This window comes from Anopheles coluzzii, chromosome 3 (assembly GCF_943734685.1).
Source record: "Anopheles coluzzii chromosome 3, AcolN3, whole genome shotgun sequence".
Taxonomy (NCBI): Eukaryota; Metazoa; Arthropoda; class Insecta; order Diptera; family Culicidae; genus Anopheles; species Anopheles coluzzii.
In genome coordinates this window covers 46630539-46646047 of record NC_064671.1, presented here as the reverse complement: position 1 = coordinate 46646047, position 15509 = coordinate 46630539, and the positions used below count along the sequence as shown (strand labels likewise).

The 15509-nt window shown below is 42.3% G+C and overlaps 2 protein-coding genes across 4 annotated transcripts; one reads left to right on the top strand and one right to left on the bottom strand.

Moving 5' to 3' along the window:
• Positions 1–3120: 3120 nt before the first annotated feature.
• On the top strand, positions 3121–12448 carry LOC120956442 (PI-PLC X domain-containing protein 3). 2 transcript variants are annotated; one of them, XM_040377910.2, is made up of 3 exons: positions 3121–3634; positions 8970–9294; positions 9380–12448. In XM_040377910.2, the coding sequence occupies exons 2-3, from the start codon at positions 9041–9043 to the stop codon at positions 10113–10115; spliced, it is 990 nt and encodes a 329-aa protein (XP_040233844.1). In that variant the 5' UTR covers positions 3121–3634; positions 8970–9040; the 3' UTR covers positions 10116–12448. The 2 variants fall into 2 exon arrangements, with proteins under 2 accessions (XP_040233844.1, XP_040233845.1); XM_040377911.2 differs by lacking the exon at positions 3121–3634 and adding an exon at positions 4756–4917.
• A 57-nt stretch (positions 12449–12505) lies between these two features.
• On the bottom strand, positions 12506–14781 carry LOC120956441 (PAT complex subunit CCDC47). Of its 2 annotated transcripts, XM_040377909.2 has the most exons (5): positions 14633–14781; positions 14539–14564; positions 13508–14436; positions 13083–13427; positions 12506–13008 (listed from the first exon to the last, which is right to left on the bottom strand). In XM_040377909.2, the coding sequence occupies exons 3-5, from the start codon at positions 14417–14419 to the stop codon at positions 12769–12771; spliced, it is 1497 nt and encodes a 498-aa protein (XP_040233843.2). In that variant the 5' UTR covers positions 14420–14436; positions 14539–14564; positions 14633–14781; the 3' UTR covers positions 12506–12768. The 2 variants fall into 2 exon arrangements, with proteins under 2 accessions (XP_040233843.2, XP_049464363.1); XM_049608406.1 differs by having other exon boundaries at positions 14539–14646.
• Positions 14782–15509: the final 728 nt, after the last annotated feature.

Below are 15509 nucleotides of genomic sequence, written 5' to 3'. Positions count from 1 at the left end.
AATAAGAAGCATCTTGGAAAGGGGATCCTCATATACCAGCAACAATAATAAAATAAACAGTAACAAGCTAAACTCCGCAACACACATAGCACTGAGAAGGATATCAGGATGTACTAAAACAACCCCAACAAATTCCCTACACGCCATTAACGCAGAAGTGCCTCTAGAAATTAGAAGGAAATATGTAGCCAGCAAAGAGATTATAAGTGCTTTCACGTTTTGCCCTATAGCTAGAAAACAAATGAAAAAATTAGGAGAAATGAAACAAACGAGGAAAAAAATAACTAGCCAAGAAAAATTATACGGGGAACATATAGAGCTGTTAAAAACAATATCAACTACCAAAGAAAATGACATATCGGGATACATAAAAATAAATACAAGCTTAAAACAAGAAATAGAGAAAAAGAAAGATACAAACAAAATAATGACAAAACAAATTACACTCAGAAAAATAGAACAAATTACGAAGGATAGACCAACTATATACACGGATGGAAGTGCCATAGAAGGGAAAACAGGAATAGGAATCCTATTACAAGACAAAAAAAACAGATGGTATCACAGTTACAAAATAAAAAATATAGCGGCAATCACAACAATAGAGCTACTAGCGATAGAAAAAGCAATAGAACAAGCAGAAATGATAGGAATGAAAAATCCAATAATATTTACGGATAGCTTAGCAGGCTGTGAAATCTTGAAGAAAGCAAAAAACGAAGAGGAAATAGAAAAGATTATATACAACATCCACAAAAAAGGAAAAAAAATAGGGGCGGAAATATGGTGGATACCCGCACATGTCGGAATAAGCGGAAATGAATGGGCCGACAAACTAGCAAAGGAAGGCACAATAAGTGATCTAGTTGTTAACAATAAAATAAGATACACAGATGGTTTCATTAAACTAAAAGAGCAGATGTTTAAAGAAACACAACACTGGTACGAAAAGGAGAGCAACCATAAGGGAAAAAAATTCCTGGAATTCGAACCGGAATTCCCATTAACGGCATGGGAGAGAGACACAGAACTGTCACCAAAAGAGGTCAGAGTGACAAACAGAATTCTGACAGGTCACGATCTTTCACCATTTTGGCTCAACAAAATGAGAATAAAAGAAATAGGAGACTGTCAAATATGCCAAGAACCAGATACAGGACGACACATAATATTCAAATGCAAAAAATATGAAAATAATAGAAAAGAGATCTCCTTCGAAAAATTAAAAGAAAAATGGAAAGACAAAGCAGGTACGGAAGTAAAAAAAATATTGAAATTCATGAAAGATAATGAAATAGAAATCTAAAAAAAGGAAATCAAAACAGTTGGTATAAATATGTCAAACTACAAGGACGATTACAACATAGCTCCCCACGGGAAGCGGTTTTCTCGGGCGGCGGTGCTGTCGCTGCGATGCCGCCTGCCGGCGTGTTTTCTCGGGGGTGCATGGGCGGTTTCTGGGGGGACAGGCACGTTCCTGGGTGGGCCCCGCGGGGGCCTGTGTCTTGATTTTGGCGGATGGGATTGCGTGCGGCGGTGCGTTTGGGGCCGGGGCTCTTTGGTCCGGTCGCGGGGGGGATCGGGCGCTCGGCGTCTTGTTGTCGGAACCAACGCAGGGTCGTTGCGGCGCGTGCGATGGTAACGGTGCCCGGTGGGCGGGGATACCGGGGCCCTGCGGGGCTGGTGTCGCTGCCACGGTGGGTGCGGTGCCGTTGCGCGTGGGCTCTTGTAGAGGTTCAGACTGATTGGCGCTGGGTGCGTGGTGCTACCGTGCGGCGGGGGTGGAGGGTTCTGGGACTACCAGCGTATGGTCGGGCGCGCCCCGTCGGTCATGCAGGATACGGTTCTTTTGCGGGGTGGTGCTCGGGGGGTGCGTCCTCCTACGAGGCTGCCTGTGCTCGGCCCGGGAGTCGTGTGGTGGGTCGGGGGGGTTGGCGGCAGTATTGTGGCGTGGGAGACGCTCCTGGGGGATGACGACAGAATTTGAAGATGAGACATGAACAAACCTGAAAATACAAACCATATGACAGAGTCTGTCAGGTTAAAAGTTAAGCTGCGGTTGGAGATCATAGGAAGTGTGGGATACTGTACTTCAGATCTCTAAGCACAGCTTAAGGCTAGTTTTTAGCCAGAGTGGGTATGACTCTGATTATGTCCCAACCTCCCGAAAGAGAGACTGAAGGCATAGGAGTATACAACCTCGCTCATAGATGAAGAAGAAGAAGAAGAAGACGTTATCTGTCAAATTCCATATAAATCTCATCCGATAAAATCGCATCCGAAACCGCCCTTAACGGCCCTGTCTGTGCTTCGTCGCAAGCGATATTATCGCACGTGCTGTCAAACGCTTTTTCGATTCATATTGCGATTATTTGATGATTTTGATAGTTTAACAAAATAATTTGAAAAAATAGTTTGAGGTTGTTCCTTCAAAACACCACACAATTAGTTTGACAGATAACATCGAATGCGGCGTCCGACGAAATCGCACGTCCGACGTTATCTGTCAAATTCCATATAAAATTTTGACAGACCTTCCGATAAAATCGCATCCGATGGCGCACAGCCCAAGGATAATGTATTTAGAAGGTTGATTTTTATCGCTTTTGCTGGGCGACATTGTGGGGGACATCTGTCACTCTCTGCATACAAATTTCATTACCCCGCACCAGCCCTCCCCGATTTTTATACCGGAGCCCCCGGAAGAGAAATGTCAAGTCGAGAAATGTCATTTTGCTCTGAACAACTTCACCTTGTCATTTATAACACCTTGGCACAGCCACGGGCTTGATCGGATGCGATTTTATCGTACGAGATTCGCATGCGAAAAAGCGTTGCCACGGCCCTTAGGCTTAATCTGACGCTGTCTGAACCTACATAGATTTTTTTATGGATATTTAATTTTCCAATCGTATAACCTTAATCTCTGTTGATTGGGTTCAATTATTAATTTTTAATGATAAACATTCATTGACTGGAAAAATAACATATCCATCCTTTGAAGATACGCACCGTCACACACTTTTTTGCTGCGTGTGGTCACATGTTCCGACCTTCCGACAATCTGTCATGTGTCACAATAAACAAGCTTTTGAAAAATAGCATTTCGCGAAATCCTCGTCAATCCTAGCAAAGCTCGAGTCTTGCAACCGAGTCTTCTCAAACTGGACGTGCTGATTGGAGGAACGGGTAAAAATCTGGCAAAAAATATCGGGTTTGTGTTTCCTTCACCCAAGCTGAAATGATTGCGTACTCTTGTGCACAAAAAAAGCAAGTGATTTAACAAAAGTGGCTTAATTGTTCATTGTGTTTCATCGTGCAAATAAAGCAAATTGACGTGCAAATCAACCGTAGAACCTGTTATCTTTGTGCAAAAAGAAACAAAAAAAGGCTACCAGAAGATGTGTTGCACGGTGCCAGTAGTGTGAATCAAGCAAACGTATCCATTGTGCAGGATACGTGATGTACAGTTGCGAAAAGAAACGTGAACAGGGATTGCAAATCATCACCTTGACTACATCCATTATCTTCCATCTCCGGTGAAATCGCCTACCACTCCTGCCGACGACATATCCTTTCCGAGAGACAAGGAAAACCAGCGTAGTACGGCGTCGCGTGCAAACGGAACAAAAAGGTAAGTTGCTTTCAGCTTGCAAAAGCTTTGTTTACGAACGGATGTTTGCAATTCTCCATCCCTCGTATCGGGAGGCAATACTTTACGCGAGAAGGAAAAAAACATATATTACCAATCTTCTGTGTATGTGAATTAGCAAATTGGTCAACTTCAGTTCAGGGACTGCCTTTGAAAAGTTGATTCCGGCTTTAATCTCCACAGCCTCCCCCCGAGGACATACATGTTGGAAAAACATCCTGTGCTGTGAGTGTGCTTAGCCTGGCGAAAGATCAAAGCATGCGGGCAAAGCGCGTGACTTGGGTGAAAGCATGTGCGAAGCGGAAAGGAAGGACACACGCACATTTTGCACAATTCGTCTACCATCCAAGTGACGTGTTTTATCTCGCAGCAAGGCTTTAGGATTGTTGAGGCGAGAGAAGGTTGTTCTTGCCTTCGTATTCTGTTATTTGTAAGCTGTTATTCTTTGTGTATTGTTCAGTTTCATCGTGTTATAATGCTGTGTATAATGCATTTCGCTACACGCGGTGTTACGAGGAATTTGTTCAAGGATGCGGCCGGATTTACCAAGACGCTTGAAATAACCGTGTTACATCCTTGCGCTACATTCGGGGTCCGCATGAAATTGGAAACAACAATCAATGTGCCAAAACAAGGTTATCATTCAGCAGCGCAAGTATAACTGATGAGTACGCAACACATCATGGGTCGAAAAGAGCACATGCAGCAGCACGCGTATTTGCCATTGATTGGTGCGTATATTGATTGTACAACCGAATTCGTCCGCAGACACGACCCCGCACAACCGCACACAGTTGTGGTGACCAGAGGGGTTGCCCTGGGGCAGAGCAGAGTAATGCAGCAGCAAAAGGAACAAAGAAATGTTTGCAAAAACCGAAACACACGCCGCCAGCTTCGTAAAGCTTTCGTAATGATATAAAGCTGCAATAGCGCACCCCATTCCCGCAATAGCTCCTCAATTTAGCCACCGTGTACCGCGCGCAGTGTGACGGTTTTAGATATCGAGTTTATTTTCTTTTACGTTTTTTGTTGTTTTGCACGGTAAAGCACACGGGGGGTGTGGGTGCGTTTGCTAGTTGGGCGCGGGAACACGCATTTGTGGCAGATGCGTTTCGTGTGCCGCCGACAACGTTAACCACATTTCACCAGTCGATAACATCGGAGTGCGGAGTGTACGCATCCGTGCGTCGGTCGTTAATTGTCGTTGGCAGGAAATTCAATTATCATCCACCGTGAATCCGTCGCAGGGCAGACAGAGAACTGAGGTGGGTGCCGGTCGTGTGTGCAGGGCCAGGGGTGGGTGGAATTGTAGTCATCGTCCTTTCTTTACTAATTTGTTTTTCGTTTATTGACTTGAGTTTTTAATCATTTCTCGCCGCATCTTGTTTCGTGGTTTTAATTGATTTTGATTCTCTACATTTACTGTGAGAGAAGTGTGTGCTAAAAAGTATGTGATAATGGAGAATACTTTTCTAGTAGATTTTTCTATATTCTTCGTTGTAACTGGTGTCATTTTAGATAGCATTGATAGGATTGTTGCTTTTAGTTTTTCATACATTTAACACGCGTAATTTATATCACTTCAAGCTGCCGGTTTCATTTGATTAGCTCACCGTTGTGGATCAGGAAACTGTGCGTTTAATGGCGAAGTCCCATGCTGTGTCTTCCATGTTTCAGTAAATCGATTCCTTTTTTCAGTGGTGTTTCTTTGATAAGCATAAAACTTGCTGGGGCGAAGCGCCTCCCTTCTGCTGTGTGTAAAGATGTCCGTAGTACAAATTAGTAGGAAGTTAATTATATCCTCAAGAAGCAAGAGGTCAACATGCATTGAGTGGTGACCAGAATTTTCAAAAAATCCCATTGTCGATTTTCTAATTTCTAATTATTCCTATCTTTCTCTAAATTATTTAAATGTACGGTCGTACAATTAACAGAGTAGTATTTAACATTATACTGTTCTTTGTTAACTACACCTGTAATAATACATAATAGGACGAATTGTAGTATAGTGACAAGTTTTCCAACTAGAATTTAAACTTCTGAGCAGAGATGTCAAACTTGCGGGCCACGATCTCTTGACCCAAAATATATTTAGCATTTCTATTTCTATGTGCTTTGATTAGTACAGGATTTTTAGGAGATTTACATAATTTTGGAACATTTTCATGACTCTTTCGTACTGTAACGATTGAGGATGTGACGGAAAATGAGCTCTACGGAAACCTTTTTTGAGATGCACTTTGGAAATGTAATCTAATACGATTCCTACTAGAAAAAAACGGCATCGTACTGTCCACTTCCCATCACAGAAAGATCATTTCCTGTAAAAAAGTATCAAGGTAGTGTCCTAAAACTATGAGAAGCCCTGAAAACCTCTGTGAAGCTATCAATAATCATATGATTAAGTATACGAAAATTGCGTGCATTACATGAACTGCGCTCTAAAGCTATGATTTCAAAAATGAAAATATCAGTGGTGCGTGTGATTTTTTTTCCATTTTGTGATTTAAATCAAGTTCATGTAAGACAAAGAATCATGGAAAATGCCGTTTCATAAAAATGTATGCTTTAATTGATATCAGAAACAAACTTGTTTCTTATACATTTCTTATATTTACAGGGTTTCCCACGATTTATTGGTTGGTTCCCATATTTTTTTAGTGCGTTCCCACGATTTTTTGGCCGTTTCCCAGATTTTTTTGGTCCAATTGTATTGATATCCATTCGGAAAATACCAATAAATTATGGGAACGAACTAAAAATCCATGGGATACGACCAAAAATTCGTGGGAATTCACCAAAAAATCATGGGAACTGACCAATAAATCGTGGGAAACCCTGTAATCATGTGTTTGTAATTCCCAACTCGTCATTATCGAAAAAATTCAGTTAAAAAAACTCACTTCTTCTCCTACCTCGTCCTACGCGGAGATGTCGTTCTATCTGTACAGTAAATTACTACTCATAAATTATTTTTACTGTAGTAATGAAACTATTATCCTAGATTGAAATGATACGAACTGCGAAGGAACTATTTTTTGTAAACCCTATAGATGCTCGTTTGTGGCTCACTTTATCATTTTATGCAACACTTTGGCCCGCGTGGTCTAATGAGTTGGACATCGCTGCTTTAGAGTAATATGATAAACTCGTTTCTACCAAATAATTTTGTTTTAAAATATTTTTTTGTGATTATTATTATTTAATGTTATTGAGAAATGTATCCGTTAATGTTATTTGTGAAAAATCCTTCTAATGGGTTGAAACCCATCTCGCATTCTTACCATCGTACAGATTGTTTTAGTTTCTTTTAACATACATCACAACTTTATATTTTGAATTGTTTTCACCTTCCTTACAAATTGTTTATTGGAAAAATATTATTCGAACAAAATGTCTGCCACCGATATGTTTATTCGTTTGCATGTATACACCGTTATTATAAATACGAGATGGAAAGTTACATGCGCCGTGCGAAACACAAATAAAACAGCAGCAAACAACAAGCACCAAAGAATCCTTGTTTCTGCTCAACTCTGGGGTGATTTTATCGATCATTTTGCAAACCTGATTGAAATCAATCATACCGGGTAAACAATTCAGCGGAAGGTACCCCTATTCAATTACGATTACATCTTTAACTATTCATCGATGCCGTTCAATCGAATCAAAATATTATGCTTATACCCTGATTGTGTGTGTATGGCGATTAAGCCTTCTTAAACATTCAAAAAACCATGAAACGAGATCTTTTTGGATCCGCCGTGACCGTTTTGCTTTCTACCTCTAAGCATCCAATTTTTATTTTTATCGAAATCTAAGATCATGGTAATGTTTAGAAACTCCATTTTTAGAACTTTCTTCAATGACTTTAGTGTCATAAAAGGTATGGCGATGGCAACATTTCCATCCCTTCTAATGCTATTATTTCTTTCAGTCGAATTGTACTTATCCCGTTGCCACGTTGTAACGCCACAAACGTGCTCTACAAGACTGGTCCTAGTCCTGGAGTCCTCTAACCGCGAAGGAGCGAAGGAGGTGGCGCGCGCGCGCAGTGGTTTTGTTTTGCTTACGTCCCTTTGCTGGCTGGCTGACTGGCACAAGTTAATTAGAATATCCCATCTGTGCCATTTTAAAGTGCCGGCAGGAAATGAAGAGCGTAACGGATCCAATTTAGCTTCTTAATCGCTCCGTATCCGTCGCATTCGCGTCGTCCGTATCCGCACAATCCATCCGACCTTCGAAGGCGTTCCCGTCGAACATCGAAAGGGGCATTGTTTTTGAATGCTTTTTTCCAGCGAATTCGCGTATTTTTAGTACCGCAGTCGTGCCGATGATGGTAGGGAAAAGGATGGCGGGACACCGTGCTGCAGCGTTGGTCGGTGTACTTGTTGGGCCGTTGTGAAAACATGCGCGCCAGCCTAATTATAAGTTTTGCTGAACAAAATGCACGGATTGCTTGCTTGCCTTCCCGGGTGTGTTGGTGCCGGCTTTCGATTTGAACTAAAAAACTGAAGGTACTGCTGATTTGCAACCATTGCTGCACATGTTCGGGAATTCGTACATGGTAGAACAATCTCCCATGCTCTCTCCTATATGCTTTTTCTGTTGATAATGTTGATAATACCGGGGACATGATGTGGATTTTTTTGTTCATAGAGAATAACGAGAAAAAATATATCCTGGTGCCGCAGCAGATATATGATGGGAATTGCGTGTTAATGTGGCAAGATTTGTTTGCACATTCTTGGTTTCTAGTGCATGTAAAATGTTTCACTATTCTGTCAAACTCTTTTATAATAATACCAATTCTGACCAAGACAAAAAACACATTATTATGCTAATGTAAAAACTTTAGATAATGTACAAACGAATTCAATTAGGTAATATTTGGTTTTGTGCTGTTACTCCGCTAAAGGTCATGGAAATGGGCTCGGGGAGTACAGTTAACAAGAATGGTAAGACAATAAATTAAGTAACCCGACCATCATCTTCCATTACTCCGTTGAACAGGATTGCTCCCTGCAAAAGAAGACACTAATCCATTTTTAATGAGTGAATCCGTGAGCATGTTGTCAGTGAGGTAACAAATCTCAGCTTGTTATGGCCAATTCGGCGCACATTAGAGCGTGATGCATTACACCATAATAACTTGGTTTTGATAAGATACGCGCATACGATACCCTTGCGGTAATTCAAGTTGAGACTGATTTGAATAGGAACTGTGTGTACATTTAATTTATAAATAAAAATCGCTCTTTTCCAATATTGTATTTTATTTATTGATTAATTTTATTTTGCATTTTTTCTATTACAGGACTTACACACATCGTGCTTGTGGAATATTTTTTCTGTAAGCTTGATCGCTCCTGACAACACTTCGAAGCAATGATCGATTTTACGGATGATTTGGAAAACTGGATGGGCAGACTACCGGCCGAATTAAAGGCTCTGCCTTTAATACACTTGGCCATACCCGGATCGCATGACACGATGTCGTACGGTATTAAAAACAAGGCACCGGTCGCACCGGATGCTGATCCAATCGTAGGGACGCTCAACAAATTCATCCCCTGCGTCGTACGGCGGTGGGCCGTAACGCAACGTTACACCATCCTGGAGCAGCTAAAGTGTGGAGTAAGGTAGGTCATGGCGACACCCCGATGGGGACACGCTGCCCCATAAGCACACACCACCTCCTCACCATTTGTGGCTCTATTTATGCAGGTACTTTGATTTGCGCATTTGCATGAAGCGACCGGAGAACAAGTTTTACTTTGTGCACGGACTGTTCTGCGAAGAGATTACGGAACCGCTCGACCAGCTGAAAGAGTTTCTTCGCACGCACCCAAAAGAGTTCGTTGTGCTGGATTGTCAGCATTTCTATTCGTTCAATCCGACCGACCACTGCGTGCTGTCGGCAGAGCTGAACCGCATCTTTGACAGGAAGATATTTTCCCGCAACGTTAACGAGCTGAAGGATTGCACCCTGGAGTCGGCCACCGGGAATGGGAAGCAGGTGCTGATTGTGTACCGCAGCGATGCGTGCGTAAATGAGCGATTTTGGCTGAGCCAGGACTGGCCGACGCCCTGGCCGAATGAGATCAACGTGAAGAAGCTGCAGCAGTATCTGGACGAATCGCTCGCCCAGCGTCGCCCCGATACGGGATACGTGTCGCAGTGTGTCCTGACGCCTACGGTGCGCTACATAGTGCCTCGTTTCATGTCCTCGTTGCGTACCACCTGCGCCAAAGCGGTGGACCGACAGTTGATGGAGTGGATCAAGGGCCAGATACCGGGCACCTTCGCCGGCGAGGAGAAGCCTCGCACGAACGTGTTTTTGGCCGATTTCGTCGACATTGCAGACAATCAGTTCTGTAAGGTGGTGGTGGGATTGAACAAAAAGCTGCTGGAACAGGAAAACACCAGTACACACAGTTCCCCGTCGAAGAAAAGTACGTAAATGGAGCTGGAGTTTTAAAATGGATTGGATTTGTGTGGATTTTAACGATTCTCAGTGAACCTAGTCCAGCTCAGCTAAAGCTGTGTTTTCGTGTCGAAAGTTACGTTTTATGGTTTAAACATTCTCTCCGGGCAAAAAGGCAAGTGAACTTTATTCTTAATCTATTTACAAAGCTAAAGTTTTATTACTGTGATACTATCGTTTATTAGATTTCAATTTGTTTGGTGCTGAAAAATTATTCTTTTTTTCTAAAACAAGGGAAACATGACTAAAGGTGAAGGTTTGATCGACACGTAGTTTAGATTTTATGCAATTCTGACCTCTCCGTCGTAATTTATCAGTAAGCTGGACTGCTGATGTTTGCGAAAAAGAACCACTGCGTTCTTTAGGGTACGCACATTTTATGTTCATAAGTGAAAACATATTCTGACCAAAATCATTACATTTCTCATAAGTCGTGTGTAAACAATTCTCTTAAAATAACGGCCAAATGCAGCAACATGAAACGGCACAATCTCAGTGGCAAAGTGACAATCGTCGGCAAATGATACAATACGATAGCGATAATCACATCGGTTCATCAATGAAACCACCTTTTCTTACACAGCAAAACAAACTGTTTCTCTCTTATCGCAGAACCTTATCTACGCGTTCCGCCAATATTTATGTACAAATAGATGGTATCGATAAGTGTGAAGAAATATGTTGGCTATAGCCACTTTATTCAAATAAAAGGAAAAGAAAACACAGATGAAAGCGTACAGTGAGAACCAGTTAAGAGGGACAACCCCCAATGCAAGAGATCTAATGTAATCATACAGCCATATTATTATACTTACATGTTGTTACTTCCGTTCATGTTTGACCTTCACTAGCGAAGCAACAAGTTACAGCAGCAGTAAGCCAAACAGACAAACAAAACAAACTAGAACCGGAAAAACGGAATGGTTTCAAAGTTCTGATTCCGCATACCTCCGTACAGATGTGCATGTGAATGTAATTTATCGTGAAGGATGTGTAAGTAAGCAGTTGTTTAAATGTGGATGTGAGATAAAAGCAGTAAATAATCTCCTGCACAGCAGATACCGCAGTGCGTATAGTAGGTCGTCGTTATGCAAAAGTTATATAGCCTAAACCGGGGTGTGGTGGTTTGGATGTTGAAGCGGTTCTAGTAAATGGTTTTTAACCATAAAAGGGGGAAGCGAACGCAATATTGATTGCCGCAATCACACTCAGGATGGAGAGCATGTCCTCGTGTGGATTAAACAAAGTAAAATAACAAAATTAAAATAATTCAGAATGGCCTATACACACAGATATAAAGGTACGAGCGCGTACACAGCAAAGGAAACAATCAAATCTACAAAACAAACAAACAACTGGGGAGAACATTAAGAACTATTAAGCTCTATTTTCTTCATGCTTCTCTGAACTCTTCTATAACTTCAACAGTGATTAGCAGTAGTAGCCGGCTGCAGTAGAATCTTAAAATTTAACAAACAAATTGTAACAATTCGACTTCTTGAACCATTCACTGCTTCCCGTCCAACTCTTTACTGTAGCGCGACCTTTTTTGGTCTCTTGGGGACAAAGATTAGACATATCAGGGTAGAAAAGCACAACAACAAAAAACAGACCATTGTCGCCAACTGTTTGGCCCGGGCTCTGTCGTAGTATAAAGTATTCACAAAATTGTTGTACTGTGTGTACATTGTGTAGCTAGTTTTATGACTGATCGTTTTTTGATAGAAGTTAAACTTAAACTCAATGAACAATCTTGCACCGTTTCATAGAGCATAGCAGCTATAGCAGCAGCAGCAGCAGCAGCAGCAAACAAGTTAGAATTCAAGATACGACATATGACTGAACAAAAAGCAAAAGAAAAAACCTGCTATAGAATGCATCTTTGGCTCAAACGGCACGGTTTGAGACTGTGAAAAAAGGGAGTGAGGATGCACAAATAGCATGATAATATTGGCCCACCTACATATATATATTATACGATACAGTATCTTGCACAGTTTGTTAACGGTTAACTTTAAAGAATCAAGCTCAAACTCAGTTCGAACGAAGGTAGTAGAGATTGCTGATACAAAATAGGAAGGAGATGGTTTTGGGGTTTTCCGCGTCTATGGGAGCACAATACAGGTAACAAACACATACACACAATATTACAAGTAAGGTAACGATATTTAATACAATGCAACGTGTACACGTGTAATAATTGTGATGTTCAAACTATTTGTGACCGTTGAAAACTGATGTACCCGGAATAGTTGTGAGTGAAGTTTAAAGAAAGATTGAAAATATACATTTTGCTGGAACAACCGGAATTTGGTGTATTTAGCAGTGTGTTTTCTCTTAACTCACATGCCAATCGATACCCAGTGTTGACAGTTTTTCATGTGTTTTCGTTTATTTATTTCTACGTGCTCTACCACCACAAGTCTCTACTTTTGGCCTGATTTCTGAAGACGCTGTTGATGTCAACTGTCTTTCGTCTATACAGTTTATGGAATTTGATTTACCAACTGCATTTGTTCTACCGACTCTAGCAAAGAGTAACAAACCAACAAAAAAAAATGAAGCTTAAAACATCCACCCCCAAACGGCACTACTTCAGCATCTCACTGGAGAAAGAAGGGCTTTACATTTAAAGTGCCTTAATCGAAAGCTGCTTCATCTTGGGGGCTTGCTTTTTGAGCTGACGTTTCTGCTCCTTTTTCTCCCAGCGTCGCTGCTTTTCCGGGTCCTCTTCGGCAAGGATTTTCTCCTTCTCGGCCTTACGCTTCTCTTCGCGGCGCAGTGCTGCCGCCTCGGCCCGAGCCTGATGGGTGCTCTTCATAAACTCTTCCTCCACCGCAGCACGGTTCTTATCAGACTTGGCCTTTGCCTATTGGAATGCAATGTGCGAAAAATGGGTTATCACACTATCAAGACGGCGTGCGGTCTCGATCGTTTACTTACCTCCTTGGACAGCTTGTAGCGGCGCACACGATCCATCAAGTAAAACACGAGTATTAGCAATGGCTTCATCTCTTCCAAATCTCCCTTCACGGGAACATTGAACCCGCAGTGCAAAATGCGCTTCACCTCCGGACGCTTCAACTGGTTCGGATCTTCTTGCTGTATCGGACCACTGTACTGGTCCGACAGGTGAATGTAGTCAATCAGGTGCGAGTACTTATTTAAAGCTGCTACTACCCTACCATCTAATATACTGGCCGACACCTCGGCAATCTCCGATAACAAAGCAAACCCGGGAATACTGTACTTCTCATCGGCCTTGCTGACTAGACAACAGAATTTGTTCTGCGGGGAAAAAAAGAAAGTGTTACAACTATCGAATGAGCGCGTACTCTCTCAAGCGGGATTCTATGGAGCCTACTTACCAAATCGTTGAGCTCTTTGAACATTTTGGTGGCTTGCTTCCGGCTGGCCACACATAACACAAAGTTGTCCATCGAGTCGGGCGACAGTTCGACCTTGATATGCAGTTGATCCTGTACCGGCTTCATGATGCCAGCGATCAGCGACACCAGATCCTGGCGCTTGATCATCTTCAGCTCGACCAGCATACCTTCGCAGCAGGTGCGGCCACTGCACCACAGCGTGTAGACACTTTCGCTTTCCTTGTTAAAGCTAAAGGTCGACCCTTCCGTTTCCTTCTTCCCATCGTCACCGACCAGCGCAAAGTTGTCTTCCAGCAGGCTGCGGTGTAGCGACAGCCACTGGTTGGCGATGGCCGAGTTTTTCTTGTTGCCGACCAAATAGTTAGCAAAGTAAGCCATCAGTCCGGCCAGCATCAGCATCTCCATCCAGTACGAGTCCCAGTGCGTGCGGAAATGTATCGGCACCTTCGGAATGGTCAGCTTCGGCTCCGCATGCTTGCCGACCGGTTCGCCCTGTCGCACCTCGTCTTGGTCACCGATCGTATTGGCGAAACCCTCGAACTCTTCCTCGTCCTGGAAATGCTCAAACTCGCTGTCCTCATCTTCCACGATACCGTCATCGTCTACCTGATCGTCATCAATCTCCATGAAGTCTTCACTGTCTTGTGCCGCACTCTTGGATTGGCCCTTGGCTGGCGGTTCGCTTCCTTGACGACTGTCAGCGGCTCCCGGAGCCGACCCGGCAGACTGCTGACCAGCCTGGTTTGTTTCTCCCATTACAAATTCATCATCGTCAAAGTCTTCGAATTCGGCAAAATCATTATCCTCCAGATTGTCCATGCCTTGTGCGGTTAGGTGCTGGGGCATTAGGCAGAGCATTGCCAACACCGCCAGTGGAAGCAGCAGACGCATGGTGGCGCGAGATGGTCCTGGGATGCAACAGAAGTGGTCCAAAAATATGTATCCCAAAATAAATCAGCTTCCCTCCACTCGACAGCGAGTAGGATGATAAAAAAAGCCGGAATACTTACCACCAAGTCGTAGAAAAGCGATAGACCTGCGAGTGAAGTATTGATGATCGCTTAATAATGCATTTAAACCGTAGCAGCTACGCTCTTTACTTACTTTTCAGTCTTGTTTCTATAATTTAATGACTGCCTAATCGATTCCGGATTTCTGTGTCCCAATTGCTCTAATCAGGAAGATTTTACGGCAAGCGGACGGTGTACCATTCACAGCAAATCTTATTCAAAGGCTGCATAACTCGCTTTGAAGTGTGCTGCAAACAGACATAGCTTATTCACGTTATGACTCCTCAATCTACACGCTGTAAACGTAAAAAATCGATGATGTTTCACTTTCAACCAGTGTGGCCAGATTTTTTTGGCGGTTTTCGGTAGGAGCGTCAAAATTTTATCGGTAGTTTTCGGTAGGAATTTTAATTTGTATCGGTAGTTTTCGGTATGTTTGAAATCATTTATAAAAGAAAAATCGGTAGTTTTAGGGTGGTCACCTGTGAATCGGTAGGCATATCAAAAATTGGTAGGAATACAGATAAATCGGTATTTCTGGTCACTCTGCTTTCAGCACACGTAACTGCACTATGGTGGAAGGACATAGAAATATTGGTCAAAATGCGTTTGTAATGATCGAGCGCCGTTAAAAATTTACAATATGCAGTTATTATAAATAGGGTAAATGTACTAGTATTGGGCAGGTTAGTGCAGCAGTTTCACTAAAACAGCTCGTACACTTACAATGTTTATTATTTTTCTTGAATGTGACATTATTATGGACGATAAACTATCGCATTATGTTGTGCTATTTTTTATTTTCCGTTTCAAATGCATTTTCTAGCGATATTCATGAAAATGCAAACACTGTTTTGTTCCTATTTTCGGCAGGCTGTGCTCCTATTTTCGGCAACGCGAATACAGGTCGGAAAATGTTTTAATTAATGCAAATAGATAGACAAAAATGTTTAAAACAATTTTACACTCTC